General features: G+C 45.3%; 1 protein-coding gene across 2 annotated transcripts in view; it reads left to right on the forward strand.

Annotated features, from left to right (window-relative positions):
• The first annotated feature begins 3392 nt into the window (after window positions 1-3392).
• Sh3bgrl2 (SH3 domain binding glutamate rich protein like 2) overlaps window positions 3393-16286 on the forward strand; it is a 55200-nt gene continuing 42306 nt past the window's right edge. The window contains exons 1-2 of one of the 2 annotated variants that reach the window (XM_057768468.1): window positions 8352-8455; window positions 8521-8689. In XM_057768468.1, the coding sequence (XP_057624451.1) occupies window positions 8684-8689 (6 nt within the window). In that variant the 5' untranslated portion in view covers window positions 8352-8455; window positions 8521-8683. Of the gene's footprint in view, window positions 3587-8351; window positions 8456-8520; window positions 8690-16286 lie in introns of those variants that run through there. The other variant, XM_057768467.1, reaches the window with a different exon arrangement.

Raw genomic sequence — 16286 nt, forward strand, 5'->3', positions numbered from 1 at the left:
CTTGCTTCTCACATTTGAATATAGGCAGATACCAGTACTTCTCAACCTAGGATTTCTGGAGCCTCTTCCCATCCTAGCCTAAGGGCCTTATAGGTGGAAGTTAGAAGGTTCATAAACATGACTGAAGAAAAAAAAATCACATCTTTTTATTGTCATCAATTGTTAACTAAAAGTCACCAGTTTCTTGTCTCCTGCGTCTGAGCAGTCTGTAGTAACAATACACGTGGCTTGTTACCAGTAGAAGTCACAATATTTTCATGTTTTCAGGTTGTTGTAAATGTCTTAAACTTTTCCCCATTATTACTTCGAACCCACGGCAGCTCTGTGATCTGACAGTAGACCTTCTTCCTGAGTGCAGTTAGGAGGAGGCACACACCCGCACCAAGGTGTGCTGAAATTCAGGTAACTTTTTGTGATAGTATCACTTTCATTGTAGTCTAATTCTGATTTCGGATACACCATTAAGAACATTTCTTTTTGAGAAAGGATCCATCAATTTCCTTATAGAGTTAAAGGGCCTCTGGCTTTCTCCCTGAAAAGCTAAGGGTCTTGGCAGATGGTGTAGTGTCATTTCTCGGTGAGATCAAGCCCAACTGGACAGGGCAGCAACTCTGACCCACTGAGTCTTGTTATCAAGTTTTAACTGCCTGATCTATCTGCAGATCAGAATCTAAGTAGCTCCAAGGCATCCCTCCAGTTTGTTTTCTAACTCTGGGTCTCTACTTCCTCACTTGGTTCCTGAGTGAGAATATATTTTGTGTCACATATAATTTCCAGAAATCAATATTTTTTAAACCAAGGTGGGAAAAAAAACCCAGAGTTATTATGACAAAAATCTTCAAATAGTCCTTGGAATGTTACAGATTAAGTGTGAAATCGTTTGGGTTCTTGCCTTTGTGCAAAACAAAAGCCATTTGTGAAGGCTTAAGCAAGTCAGAGAATTTATGATATAGACAGAGGTGTGACATCGCCCTCCAGTCAGTGATAGCAGAACAGGTTAAACCAGAAATGAACTGGCAAGCTTTCCCTGTAAAGGGCAAGCAGTGAGAACCTCAGACCAGGAGGACCACGTATTTTCTGCCGTAAAATATGTGGAACGTGAGCCAATGGAACTTTATTTGTAAAATGGACAGATGGCCAAGTTTGACAGGTTTTAGGTTGAGGACCCCCTAACTTACAGCACTGCCAGGGTGGTTTTCTGAAGCATCTGTTCTTCCCTGTCTGCTTTACTATCCCCTTCTTACTGGCTTGCTTCTTTAGCTTCTCTGGCTCTTATGAACCAGACAAGCAGACGTGACTTCAGTTACAACTAGCATTGTGGATATTTCCCAGAGAGTAATGCACTGCACTGAAGGCTTGTTCTCCACTCTGCTGTGCGGAGGCTCTACAAGAACAGAAGGACTTGGTGGGACTTTTAGTGTACGAGGCATAACGGAGGGGAGCTAAGTCACGATGGGCATGACCTTGGAGGCACACTGAGTTCCAGACCCCTTTCTCTTCTTTTGCTTTCTGGTGCCATGAAGGGAGTGGCCTCACCTTCTCCTGCTTTGGTCTTCCCAGTGGTGGGGTAACTGGCCAGTGACACCACACCTGCTGACCTCTCCTTCCCCTTGGTAAGCTGTCCCAGGTGATTGGTCACAATAACAGGAAGATGACTAACACAGCTTCTCAAAGCTGTGAGTTCCTTGTCACAACTTCATGCTGCCTGACTTTCCCAGACCCAGTTCCAACAGGCTGATGGAGGAAATGACTTAGTCAATTTGTTTTTTTATCCATTTTGCTCAGAGTGCTGCTTTTTCTCTTTACTGCTGCATTAATTCCACAACTTACCCAGGAAATATGTATCTAATTGTATGAAATTATTTCATATTTCATAAGCATGCATTTCCATGTTTGTGAGAGCAAAGTTAAAGGACATTTACAGCATGTAATTAACTACAGCAGAACTTACATATGTTGTTTTTGACATTAAAAAGAAATAAAGCCCAATCAAGATGGTATGCTCTCTTACTCTACTGAATTTTAAAAGGTCTTTGACAAAGTGGATTGAGATAAGCAATAGGAGGGCGGGTGGGATGGTTTAGTGGGTGAAGACACTTGCTCCTAATCCTGGCTCACATAGTGGAAGGAGAGATTTCCACAGTTGTCCTCTGACCTCCACAAATGTGCTGTGCCGAACGGATGTGCATGCACACAAAATTAACAAATAAATAAAAGTAAATAAGACCGCTTAAAACATAAGCAACAAGAAAGGTTAGAAACGCGAAATATTAATAAAGTTCAAAAAAAAATCCATCAGGCAGAAACTGTTTGTGCCAGAAACTTGGAAACGAGGGAGACTTCTATCAGGCCATTTCCTTCTCTCTAGAATTAATTAACAGTGGTCCCAGAGCTCTGCTGAAGTCCCCTAATGAAAGGAAGAAAGTAAATACAGTACTGGTTCACTTCCACAAAACTGAGCGGCTTGGGCATTAGCCAAGTAAAAACAACCTGCTGAAGAACTATTCGTAACCTGTTAGCCACTACACAAATGCTTTCCTTTTAACGGTATCCTCCTGGGATACTGCGCTGGAATGCACAGTGGTTTTCAAAAAGGCACAGATTTGGCTCAACTGTAAATATCAGTAGGGGCATAGAAGCAAAGCCATTGTGTAGGGTAGGGGGTGGGGTGGGTGGCTTCTAATTCCCAGTGTCGATAGGGGGATTTTCATTTCTCTCAGTACTTATTTTTTTCTACTACAATTACAGTTTTGCTGAGAAAAATAAAATACCATGTCCTCATCTGGGTCTCCAATGTTCAGTGTCTTTAGAATAAAGATGAAAACCTCTTTCATTTACCTAAGAGATTCCCTTTGCAAATGAGGCGTGGTGATGCTTGCTTGTAATCCCAGTACTAGGGAGGCAGAAGAAGGAGGGTTGTGAGTTCTAGGCTAGCCTGGCCTACACATTAAAACCACTTTCGTGAGAAAAAAAAAAAATCATGTTTCCACAGTTTCCTGAACTGCAGGTAACAAAACAAAATAAAAAACAGCTCTACCCACTTCCACCACCTGTTAGAACCATGAGCCAGCCCAGATCTCTGGGGCAAAGCTGCTTTCAAACAGTGGGTCTCAGCAGCTCCCTGCTCCACCCGGCTCCTCAGTATACAAAGCCCAAGCTTGGACTCTGAACCCAGCCCTTTGTCTAATTTGCTTCTCCCTTGTACTCTGACTTCCCACCACATAGCTTCCCAAGCCTCTGGATCCTCCCTAAGTCAATTAATGTACGATTAATTCACAAGAAGCAGGTCGGGCTGGAGGGACCGCAGAGCCTTGTCACGCTGGGCGCCACGAAAACTACAACTCCCATCAGGTCCCGCGGCCGCCGGGCCCCACCCCGCCTCCCGCTCAGCCCGCGGCGGAGGCGCTGGGCTTTCATCCGCTGAGCCGCGGGAGCTAGACGCGTCGCCCTGGTCCTCTCCGACGGTCGCGGGTCGGCTGCAGCCTCAGCCTCGTTCCGCCTCTGCGTCCGCGTCAGCGGCGGTCCCTGACGCAGCGAGAGGATGGTGGTCCGCGTGTTCGTCGCCTCGTCCTCGGGCTTCGTGGCGGTGAGCGGGGCGGGATCGCGGCAGACGCGCGCGGCGCGTGCGCCCGTGGGAGACGCGCGGGCAGGTGACCGCCAGGCTCGGACCCAGTGGACGCGCAGGGATCGCACTGCCTGCGCTAGCAGCTGGCGAAGGGGAAGCAGGGGAGCGAGTCCCCTGCCGCAGCTGTCGGCTCCAGGGGCCCCTTTCCCGAGTTTATAGGTTCCCGACTTGGGACATTGTGTCGGATTATGGTTTTTTATGGGAGTTTAGACTACTTTGATTTGCTGACCTGGCGTCTGAAGGAAACACGTTTAAAGGAATTGCTCGCCACCCTCTCGTCCCCAGCAAGTCCATTTCTTTAGGTCTACACCTGAGCAAAGAGAACAGTAAACCACGCCTGTCCTGTTAGGTCAGAGTTAATTGTTTTAATTGTCGCTTTTTAGCCTAGGGTGCTACAGATACTTTTACATTTGTAAGTAAACCTGTGTGCATGTGTCCTCTCCCCCCACCCCCATGCTGTGGTTAATTTCATTTTAGGAATCTATAAATTGTGTTTTCTATTTTTAGCTATTCTGCTTGTAGACTGTTGAATTCTTTTAGGAAGTTTTCTTTTTTTTAAGAAAATTAAATTGCTAGAGTTGTCATACTTTAAGGAAAATTGCATATGACTGAGGTGCACATAGCACACGTGTTCTACGTGATTATTAAGTCTTGATTTCCTTAGTTAAGAGTTAGATTACCGCTCTAAAAGTCTGCTCTGTGAGATACTTAATCAGATAAAGAAGGAAGTGCAAGAATGATTAAAGTTTAGTCTGGCTGGTTGCCGGCCCAGTAGACAGAGTGATTGTCCTAGAATATAAGTAGGTGGGGTAGAGGTAGAATAAAATACTGCTTGAAAAATCCCTGTGAATCAGTGAAACTTTTAATTTAACCTCCTCCCACTTTTTTTTTTTCCACAAGGACTCCCCATTTTCACTAGACACAATAGATGGGAAAATGCTGGCTTACCTGTATGTGTAGGCATTTGTGGTTCTCAAACTCCTCACATTTCCAAATCTATCTATCTATCTATCTATCTATCTATCTATCTATCTATCTATCTATCTATTTATTTATTTATTTTTGCCATTGCTTAGTCATAGGTGACTTCTACGGATTTTTTTCCCCATTAAAGCTGAGCCTCCTGAAACACTTAGTACCTCCCAGATAGATTTATTTAAATGTAATCCTTATTGTAGAGCTTTTAGCCTTATCATAAAGTCGCCTGCTTCAGTAATTATTTCAAAAACAGTTTGTCGATTGTGGAAGGGATGCGCTATCGTGTAGATCTGCGGTTGTGTTGGGAAAAGTCACCTGTCTTAGCCACCCTGAATCCAGACTGGCTCTGCATCCTGTATCCTGCTTTCATTAAGCTCATGAATGCATATATATTTACTGACTTAAGTTTTAGATTTAATGGTTTGTACATGAAGCTGAATTGAGGAGAGGGGTTGGCAGTGCCCTGACTAGTGTAGTAGGGGCCGGCGGTGCCCCAGCTCTGCCTCTCCCATACCATGAAGGATGCTGATGCACTGTGGTTGTGCCGCACTGTTAAAATGCTTTGATTCTATCAGTGGAGTAAATAAAGGTGAATGCTCCTGACAGCTTATGACATTTGAACAAGCACACTGGTTAGCTTCAAAGTGGAGTTTTCCACTTTGGCTTTTTACAGAGTCTCGGATCCATGTGGTCTGCTGTGGTTTCATTTGATTGGGAGGTTACATTCAGGCACCACACAGACACAGCCTGTAAACACTAATTATTCATTTCAGTCTTCTCTTTGAAAACTTACTCTTTTCAGGTCTCAGAAATACTCACTGAGTCTCCTCATTTTGTAGTATTATCTCCTACTTCATGTACAATTAAGTTTTTCTTTGATATTGGTATTTTACATTGTATAAAGTTTATACTTATCTGCAAGGCTATTGATTTTTTGGCTATAACCAAAGTATGTAGGTGAACTCTTGGTAGGGGAGGCTAATGGTACAACGTTAAACTCTGTTAAGGGTTTCTGGGAACGCTGTGTTTTCCTTCTGGCAGTGTCGGGGTGACTGTTGGCACTGATTTATTCTGTTCCCATCAGTGACCAGCAAATATATGGAAGGGCAAACAGAGTATTCCCAAGTCAGTTTGGTTTTAGCCATCGTGTATTAAATCACAAGGAAGGAATGTGACCAGAATTAGATCCAGCTAAGTAAACCCAGTTGGCAGGATCTTTAAGCATTCTGTGTAGGAAAAAAAAAAATCCTCCTATCTCCTGGTTCCCCTGAGCATTGGAACTTCAGCAGTAGGAACGACTAACACGAAGGGGTGAGTGCATGTTCATCCTCCCCAGCTCCAGCTGAAGCCCACTGTTACTAGGAAATAAGAATTATACCACATTATACCATCCGTGTTGCTGTTATAGTGAGGGCATTTTCTTCAGCTCTAAGAAAACAGAGCCATAGAGATGTTATTTAAGTTTCTAATTTATTGTGCCTGTGTACCTGAGAGCCGAGGCCTTAGTAACCTTTGTCCAGGAAATATGTTAATGTGACTTTAATTTTTTCATTGATGTATGTAACAGAATTTGCTTTGGTTTGCCTGTGCCCTGCTCATCTCTATGCTTGGTCTTGCAGACAAGCCTAGGAGAATAGAGGGTGTGGTCTCCGATCTTGAGGAGGGCACAGACCCGGTGAGGGCGCCCATTAGGAAAGATCGACCCTCTAGTAGGTCCTGAAGCTCAAGGACATGCCTCCATGGAAACATTTGCCAGGCAGAAATACTCCAGGCAGCGGAGGGATGCCTTGCCGGATGTAAGATATGGAGGGAATATGCTGGAATCATAAAATATGCATGTGGAGACAACCAGCAGGGAGAGGAGTGCAGGAGAATAGTGTTCCCAAGCCCATCTTGATTTTTCGGGCTGGATGTGGAGGTGCCTGGGAAGGAGGGGTGAGCGGCAGGTACCCCTGTGGGCCTCTTTGGAGGACCCAAAGGAAGCCTGTGAATTCAGACTCCACAGTGCTCGTGGAGAGGTTTTCAGTATCTAGAGCTAGTCTGCTGCCCAGAACCTTTTGTCCTTAGCAGGGTACCGTCCTTCATGGGTGGACTTCAGGTCTGAGGTTTTAGAAGACTCCCTGCTTGCCTTAGATTAAAATGTATCAAAGAGTGAGAGCTGGGCTTTTGCATGGGTATCTTTCACTGTTCGCTGAAGTTCTGTGACCCAGCTGAGAGTCGCAGGGGAACCTAAGCATAATACAGGTGAAATCCAACCACACAGCTTCCCCAGAGGTGAAGTGATTTGACCTAATGTCATCTATGTAGCCAGTGTTCAGTGAGATATAATTGGAAGCCAAATTCCTACATTGATTGTTTGATGCATGTGCTTATTTTAAACATTGAAAACTACCAGGCTTTCTTTCCTTCCCGTGTGTGTGTATGTACGTGTGTGCTGTATGTGTGTGTATGTACGTGTGTGCTGTATGTGTACATGCATATGTGCACACCGGCCCGCAGAGGCCCGAGGAGGACCTCAGGTACCCTGCTCCACATTCTCCCCCTTATTTCTTTAGGACAGGGACTTCCATTGACCTTGGCGTTAGGCTGGTGACCAGCAGCCCTCTTGTCTCTGCTGCCCAGAGCACTGGGGTTAGAGGTGTGTGCAAGGCTTCCCCTGGCTCTTTAGGAAGGTATGGCAGTTCAAACCCAGGTCCACATACCTGTGCAGTGAGCACTCTTACCCGCTGAGCCCTAACCTTAGTACCGAGTTAGGTGGTGTTAGGTGCTACATACTAGGATGGTCAGACATGGCCCAAATCATTGCTGTCTTCATCAAGCTTGGAGACTTAGCATGCAAACTGCCCTCAAGGGGGATTAATGGTGACTTGTTGTGTGATATTTGATTACATTGTGTAAAGATACTGTGCTTGGCTTACTAAAAAGCTCAATGACCAATAAGCTAGGCAGGAGGTATAGGCAGAACTTCTGGACAGAGAGAGCTCTGGGAAGAAGAAAGTGGGAGTTGCCAGTGAGGTGCAGAGAAAACAGGACTTGCAGGAGAAGAGGTAAAAGCCATGAGCCACATAGCAGCATGTAGATTTTTAGAAATTGGTTAATCTAAGTTATAAGAGCTAGTTAGAAACAAGCCTAAGCTAAGGCTGAGCTTTCATTATTAATAAGAATCCATGTCGTTATTTGGGAGCTGGTTGGAAGGACAGAGAAAGACTCATTACAGTGGCTAGAGGCATGTTTTCGTGAACTGGGGAAATGGGCTAGAGGGCAGTGTATTCTACTTCTCGAAATGCTGAAAAGTCACCATCTGGGAACAAAGGCGATTCAGACATTGGAAGGAAAACTGGAAGTGGAGGGCTCGCTGCAGCCCTGTGTTAAGGTGAGGGTGGGTGTGAAGGGGGAGGACAGACAACCGCTGCGCTCAGAGTTGCATTGCTTTGCAGCTGTGCAGTATGTCCTTGCTGCTGTGCATAACTGGTTATTATTTTACCATGCAATTACCAGTTCAGGCTGTTGCCTCCCTGTTGAGTTTATTCAGTGAAGCTCTTCTTTAAGAAAGCCTTAGAAAAGAGTTCAGAAGCAGCGACGTCAGGAGGTGACCATGCACAGTAACAGGATTCTCTGCTGAGTTGCTTGACTCTGATAGGAGCGAGCAGACGCTTGGGCTCTGGATCCTTGACTTACCGTCACTGTCCTTTGGTAGGATAGTCATTGCCGTGTTGCAGTTGAAGAGGTGGAAGAAAGCTGACCCAAACCAGATCATGTTCAGCTGGTGCCCTGACCTGTCGTCAAGCCCTGGATGACAGCTGGCCCCTAAGCTTCTAGAGCAGCAATTCTCCCTGTGCTGTCTGTCCTTAGGTACATTGTACTCTGGGGGGGGAGGGGGTGTGTGTGCACCAGGGAAGCTGACATCCATCTTGCAGTTTGTAGGTTTATCTGCACAAAGGGCTTCCCTATGGGTCAGTGATTCCCTGGCCAGAGACAGTGTTGCTGCAGGGCAGTGGGGAGGAGTGAGGAGCAGGCTTCAGGATGAGATTGCGCAAGAAGTGATCAGAAGAGGCAGGAATAACCTGAGGGCCCGAAGGCATGGAGGTAAGTAGAAACTGCATTTGTTTCCTAGAACTGCGGGGCTTAGATATCAGAAATAGGTCTGAGTCTTCTTGCTGCTGGAGGTTGGAGATCCAGGTGTTACCATCTGAGATCATCTGCTGGCAACCGTAGGCATGTTTTGGCTTGCCCTGATAGCCTTTGTGTTCATGTGGCATTCTCCCTATGTACATATCTGTGTCTGTCTTTGGTGTTCAGAACCCCCACCCCCAGCTAGGCTTATTGTAGTAAAGCCTACTCCAATGACCTCATCCTAAGGAGCATCTGCAAGGATCCGGCTTCCAAATAAGGTCACATTCACAGGTACCAAAAGTTGGTACTTGGGTATCTTTGAGGTGCATGTAATAGAATCTCGAGCCATGTCCAGTCTGAGGGTTGAAGTAAACAGACTGAGAGTAGAATTTTCTCTTTAGCTGGAAAGGTTCTGGGTGGGTTTCTTCACTTTAAAGTTAGCAGCTCGATAGCAAATTGTATGGCATGGAGCCTGTGTGGGCTTTGCTGCTAGGAGGGGCGAACCTTTTTTTATTTTATTTATTACCATCAGAAGGGAAGCTCTGACCTCAATTCTTTTGGTACATTTCAATGTTTCCCAATTTTGACATTTCTCTCCTTTCTACAAAAACATTAAAATTTGCCAATATGAGTATAATAATTCCTTTGTGAAATTAGGGACTTTTTTCTTTTTATCCATTTGTGTTTAGATATTTTGAGTCAACATTTCAAACCATCTGGGTAAGCTACATCTTGACAAGTATTTGTGATATGAAGTTCAGGGTGGTTTCCATACCTCAGGCAGAATGTAAGACTACATGGATATTCTGTTTTGTTTTTAAAAATGAAACACAGAAGAGGAGAGCTACTGTCGTGAAAAAGACTCAAGAGTCCATTGTGAAATGGTGTGAGCTCCTAAGAAAATAGAATTTCTTCATGTGAATGTGTTGTGTGTGTGTGTGTGTGTGTGCGCGCGCGCGCCTGTGCGTGTGTGCCTGTGTGTGCGCGTGCTTGTGCATGTGTGGAGGCCCCAGGTCGATGTTGGGTGTCTGTTTTTATCACTCTTCACCTTCCTTTTTGGGAGAGGCGCTCTTCCTGAGCTTGGAGCTCACTGATTGGCTAGCTTGGCCAGGGAGGGCCAGAGATCAGCCTGTCTCCTCTTGTCTGCGAACTCAGATTCTTCTGTGTTTAGAGAAGCTCTTTCCTACTTTGTACTGTCTCCCTCACAGTGCTAGCTCCTATTTAGGTTTTTAACGTTTAGTTTATAAAACGTTTTGAAATGAGTTACACTTTTCTTGGATTAGAACAACATGATAGAATAGAAAGTCTATATTTATCAAGAGGTTTTTCTGCTTAAAATTAAAAATTGGCCTGATTTACTGATAATTACATATACAGAAATGTTAAGTATTATATTTTGAAATGTAGGTTTGGAAAATGAGATCAAGAAATTACTCACATGCCAAAATTTAGTTTCTAAAAATGCAGCATACTATTAGAGGAGAGGGAGTCGACTGTCTTGCTGCAGGCTGGAGGCCCGTGCTTTGGAAAATAATCTCCCACCTGCTCATTCAGGAAACCCTTATAAAACTCAGTGAAACATATGCACACATTTACACATAAACGTGCACTCACACCATACACACTCGCACATATTTCCACCACACACATATACACATATCTCACACACAGCATACACATATGCAAATATGCACACACACACGCATGCACACACTCACACACACACACACACACGAAAGCAGGAAGAGAACTCGTTAGGAAGAAGAAGGAGTCCAACAGGAGCAAGAGAGGATAAGTGAGAGTCCTAGAGGGTGCCTATGATCAAATATAGTAATACATGTATAAAATTGTCAGATAATAAATTAAAATATTTAAAAATGAGAAGCAAGTGACTATCTGACCACACACAGAACATACAGATCCATTACAGTCCTGGAGGCTTGGGAAGAAACCATGTCCCCACTCACTCTCCCACATACTCTGTCCCATTTATGTGTTGGGCGTTTGTTTTTATCAAATTCTACATCAGCTTCTCTACGCAAAAATCCTTCTTTACCCCCCTTTCTAATAGAAATACATGATAAAAAGTCTATTTATTTGTCTTCAGCTAATTACTTTGTCTTTCAAATCCAGATTTTAAAATGATCTTAGAACTCCTGGAAAAAACAACAGCAAAATGGCTAGTTGGTAACTCTGAGCTGGAAGGGGACCCTCCTGGGCCTTTTGGTGAGACTGATTTCCTGGGATTAGGGTTACTGTAGCTGCAGAGAACACTTGCATTTTGATTTAAGTCACGTTCTATATTCACTACTTTTCTTGGATTAACTTTATGTTGCTTATCTAATATGCAGAAAAGGACTTTAACTTCCCAAATTAGAAATTTAGTGAAAATCTGCTTCTGTCCCTTGCTGTGGTTTGGAATGTGATTTATCTCCCAAAGATTGCAGGAGAGGATAGGGCTTAGTGGGGAAGGTTTAAATAACCATTTGGGGGGCTGCCTTAGGAAGGAATGAAGGTAGTTGGTACCTCAGTTTGTTCATGAGCTGTGACTTCCTGTGTTTGCCTTATAATCCTCTCTAGTCTGCCATGATGTGTCAGAGTGGAGTGGACATCATTACAGGACACTGAGCTGTTGGACCAGCCTGAAGTTGAACTTTAAGCCTCCAAACCTGAAAGAAAAAAAAAAAGGACTAATACATATGCAAAATGGGAAATTAACATTTGCCCTGGTGGAGGGGGGTGTTCTTTCTAGTTGTGGTTTAAGAATCAGGCAGCACTCACCTTTAATCCCAGCACTCAGGGGACAGAGGTAGGCAGATCTCTGTGAGTTCGAGGCCACAAAGCGAGTTTCAGGACAACCAGGGCTGTTAACACAGAGAAACCTTGTCTCAGAAAACAAAAACAAGAACAAAAAGGAAAATTTGCCATTGGGCTTTATGGCTAGTGGTTTTTGGAAAGTAATCAGCAAGTGCTATGGCCTAAGTTTTAGGGGTGACTGGTGTTTGGAGAGGTGGGAGATGAAGGGAGAAGAGATGGCAGCCTGAACTAGCTAGCTACTGAGTAATCTGTGTCCCCGCAGCTTCCCTGTCTCCTCCCTTAATAGGCTTATCTGCCTGTTCCCTCTGGCATCTGCTGCTGACTTAGGAACTGGCTGTCATAATTTGAAGAGTTAGGAGTGTTATCTCTTGTATAATAGGTTGCTTTTCTCCCCTCAAACTCTAAAAAAAGAAATCAAACTCAAAAAAGCAATTTCTTAAATGCTTCCTTTCTGGACTCAGGACAGCTGTGCAGTAGACTGGGAAGCGCATTTCAGGCCTCTGCCTACAGAGGCACTTTGGGGGTCTGTGCCACTCTCACCCCACCTGACAGTTCCTTCCGTTCCTCTGTCAGCACTGACAGCTTGTTCCTGAGGGAATCCGGCCTTTCAGGACTGGTTCAGTGCCTGGCAGAACTTAAGGAGGGGTTTCCCGGAACTGCCACCTGCAGGTCAGGCTCAGGGCGAGGTGTGCCTCAGGGTGTGTCGTGCCTCAGGGTGTGTCCGCGTTGTGTGGACCTTGGTGGCCCCTGCCAGCAACCACTTTGGATCTCCCAGAGCAGCAGTGTTGGCTGTGACTGAAGCAGCCTTTTGCAACTGTGTAAGAGTGTGTTTCTTTCTTCCCACTGGGTGGTGGCCCAACGCTTGTAAGGGGCATTTTGCCCTCTTGGCTCTGGTGAGATGGGAGTGGAGGGCAGAGAATAAAAGACCCAGTTAAGTTAACCTGCTTGACAGGTCAGATCAGTGGCCTTTGTTAAATGTCCCATGTGAGGGCAGCAGCTGTTGCATTCCAGCCCGAAATTAAAAACAAAGCAAAGCAAAGAGCAGCAGTCGACATAGCTGACGTAGCCCAGCACGGGTGGGATGCGGGCTGCTTAATTCATGGCATTCCCCTGTGGCCTGCAGCTCAGCAGCCCACTCTCTGCTGCTTAGCTTTAATGGCTGTGTTCCTTTGAGTGAGAATTGACTCCCCCATAAGCCTGGAACCTTGATTGACAGGAGTTTGAGTTACACTTGGAGAGAGAGAGCTAAAATATGAATGTGTGTGTGTGTGTGTTTATGTATGTGTGTGTGTTCATGTGGAGGACGGAGATCGACCTTCAATCATTCCCCATTTTATTTTTTGTTTTCTGTGCTAAGATCTCTCACCGCTGGGATCTCCCTGAGCAGGCTAGGCAGATTGGCCCGCCCCAGGGAGCCACCTTTCTCTGCCACACTAGGGCAAAGGTTTACAAGTATGCACCTCCACTTGGGCTTTCACATGGGGTCTGTGGATTGAACCCCAGCTCTCAGGTTTGCACAATGGGCACTTGGCTACCTGAGCTCATCTTCAGCCCTGCACTTTCCTAAGACTTAATGCATAAAAAGGAACACGCATTTGTGCTGAGTATGTGTCGACTTACTTAACACTAGATTGGGTTCACATTCAGTTCCTGTGTTCATGTACTTGCATTTATCCATGGGAAATTTGTCATTGGTAGGCTGTAGACAACATGGTTAAAGCAGTGACTTTCAGGATCTTGGATGCCACCGATGAGGGACAAATGTACTGGTTAGTTTTGTCAACCTGACACAAATTAGAGTCACTTGGGAAGAGGGAGCCTCAATTGAGGAATGGTTTCCATAAGATTGGCCTGGGGAGCATTTTCTAAATAGCTAATTGAAGTAGGGGGTGCCAGCCCTCTCAGGCAAGTGTCCTGAGCTATGTAAAGGTTGAGCAAGTCCAAGGAAGCAAGCTAGCAAGCAGCAGTCCTTGGGGTTTCTGCTTTTCCTGTTGGTGAGAGGTTCCCCACCAGTGCCAGGGTGGTGTCCAGTGGTCACTGTCGTGCCTGTTGGTGAGAGCTTCCCTACCAGTGCCAGGGTGGTGCCCAGGGGTCACTGCTGTTCCTGTTGGTGAGAGCTACCCCACCAGTGCCAGGGTGGTGCCCAGTGGTCACTGTTGTTCCTGTTGGGTTGCCATCGGAAGCGATGGAGTAGTGTAATAAACAACCGTGACCTTGACCCATGTGCGATCCTTCCCATCCCCAAATGGTGTATAGTGCTAGAAGGAAGATGTGGTCAGCATACATGCGAAGGCCGAGGTGCATTGCGAAATAATTTTAGGAGAGTTTACCAGGAATTTGGGTGTTTGAACTTGGATTAAGAAGAGCATATGATTTGGATATGCTGTGGTTCCTTAAACAGACCAATTACTGTGTGTTCACGGTGATTTCTTTCACACTGATAGGTGGTTCATATGATTGCATCTAGTCGCTGTCCCAGCGTGCTCATTGCTATGCCGATGGCCACTCTTCTGTGCTCAGTGTGTGTCTAGTTTTAGAGTCCTAGTTTGACTTAAAGTTTTCGAGACTTGTCTGATCTTTCTAAATGGTGTCAGAGACTAAGGACCAGTTTCTTCCTGGAGAGTTGGTTTGGAGGCTTGTCTGTAATGAGCAGGATGATTGCTGCTGGAATCTGCACAGACATCAGAGAAACAGGATCCAGGCTGGTCCCCGTGTTCTTATTCTCAGGCCTTAGACTGTATTTTACTGCCTCTGAGAACTGTGTAATTGAATGAAGAGAATTTCAAATCTAGCAGTAGCAGGGAAGAGAATCACGAGGCACCAGGTAGAACTGATGGGTAAGTTACAGCGGTACGTGTCTTCCACATTGGCATGTCCACAGTTCTGACTCTGAAGTTGGAATGCTTTTATAATTTAGGGTGGATACTTGTAGCCCCATCAGATGGGCAGGTAGGTGATGCTAAAAGAAGTGAAGGGAAGGGGGCTTTATGGAAAATGCCATGGAAACAAGAGAAAGAGATGCCTGGAGTGGTGTCCTACTGTGCTGAGCCCTTGGTGTTAAAAGGGTGGGTGAACAATTTCTTTTTTTACCTGTACCCAGCAATGTGGTGTGTGTGTGTTTAATTCTTGGAAGCATCCTCTAAACTGTGATTTTTATGCCCATTTTATAGATAAGAATATCAAGGCACAGGGTGGTCACATATGCTGAGATCATTCACCTCATTGCTGGGACTTAGGTTCTAAGCCTTGTGCTTTAGTTTTGAGTTCTGTGCCCTTCCCATGTTGCCCATCACAAGAGCCCCTGACTGGAGACCGAGAAAGCGTGTGTTGTGCTAAACCATCGAGCTGACTAGAATAACTAGATTGTGCAGACTTGAGCTTTACAATGGGATGGGGCAGCATTCTCAAGGAGCAGTCCCAGAGTCCCATGCTTTGCTGCTCAGTGGGTATTATAGGCACAGTGTCTTTAGGGCAGGAGAAAGCAATGATTCTACTTTTGTAAAAACTGGTAAGTGATGAATGGGGTGTGGTTTGAAATAGAAAGGGAAGACATCATAACTGTAATAGTGACATCATTTATACCATGTGTAGGAAGTACCAGGGGTACTTTGTGTTTATGATTTGTATTCCTTGAAGTAACGAGATGTAGTTAGTAGTCATATTTCTATTTCCTGTCCCTATCCCAGAGAAAGATGAAATCAGATTAAAGGGAGAATAGCTGAAGGGACTGCTTAATGTTTTGTTGAGTGACTTGAAACTCAACTGTGTGATTTGCCTAAAATGTGATTGTACTGCTGTGTGTGACAAAGTCGGGTGGAACTGACATCATGTGTCACATTGAAGGGGTGCGGTGGGAGGAGGGGAATAGGGTAAAAAGGGAGAAGAGAGAGGGATTGGATGTCTGGGACCCAGAGATGAGGTCCCAGAGATGAGGTCAAGGGTAGAGGATAACTGAGGCACTGGAGCCTTTGGGCAGTAGCTGATCCGCTGTGCCAGGAGGTGGTATAGACCAACGCCTTCCTCTTTTCTACCTTGGACCTTCTGTTCTTGGGAGAATGAATTCCCATGGCCTGATCATTAATGACTCCACAAAAAAGTAGCCAAGGGGCAGAGCTTATCAGTTTATGGCGGCCTGCAGGGGGAGCGGATGTGGAAAGTGGTGAGAGAAGGCCTGGCGGAGCGCGGACAGCCTTCTGGCGCAAGAGGAAGGGTGTGGTCAGTGTGCCTGGGAAAGCGGGAATGGCAGATTGATCACTGAAGAAGCTGCAGCTGGTGCCTCCTCGGCTCCATTTAACTGTTCAGCATTCTGCACTTTATGGTCACCAATCTCTCTGTGATCAGGTTCTTTACATGTAGTTTCCTCTCAGAACTCCGTAAGCCTGAGAGAAGAAGAAATTTATATGATGCAAGATGATGAGGACGCCTGGAAAGAAGGTGGATCTCAGGAGCAGTTGGGTGTTGGCTCTGGAGCACCAGCAGGCAAGGAGGCTGAGTGGGTCTTTATCTATCTCCCTGTAACTCACGGTTCCATTTATAAGGCTGTTGAAGCTTGTTGACATCACAGCCACTGTGGTTAGTGTGAGTGTCACTTAAGTTTGATGCAGTGATCGTTCTCTTGTCTTTGTGACTCTTCAACTTTAAATGAACTGGTGAGATTCATCTGAGGAAAGAATTTGCTGTACGAATCAGATAATGGATTCTGGATGAGGTCTATCCCAGCCAGGCTTAGGAAGACTTAGAGCTAACACTGCTT

This window comes from Chionomys nivalis, chromosome 4, assembly GCF_950005125.1.
Source record: "Chionomys nivalis chromosome 4, mChiNiv1.1, whole genome shotgun sequence".
Classification (NCBI taxonomy): domain Eukaryota; kingdom Metazoa; phylum Chordata; class Mammalia; order Rodentia; family Cricetidae; genus Chionomys; species Chionomys nivalis.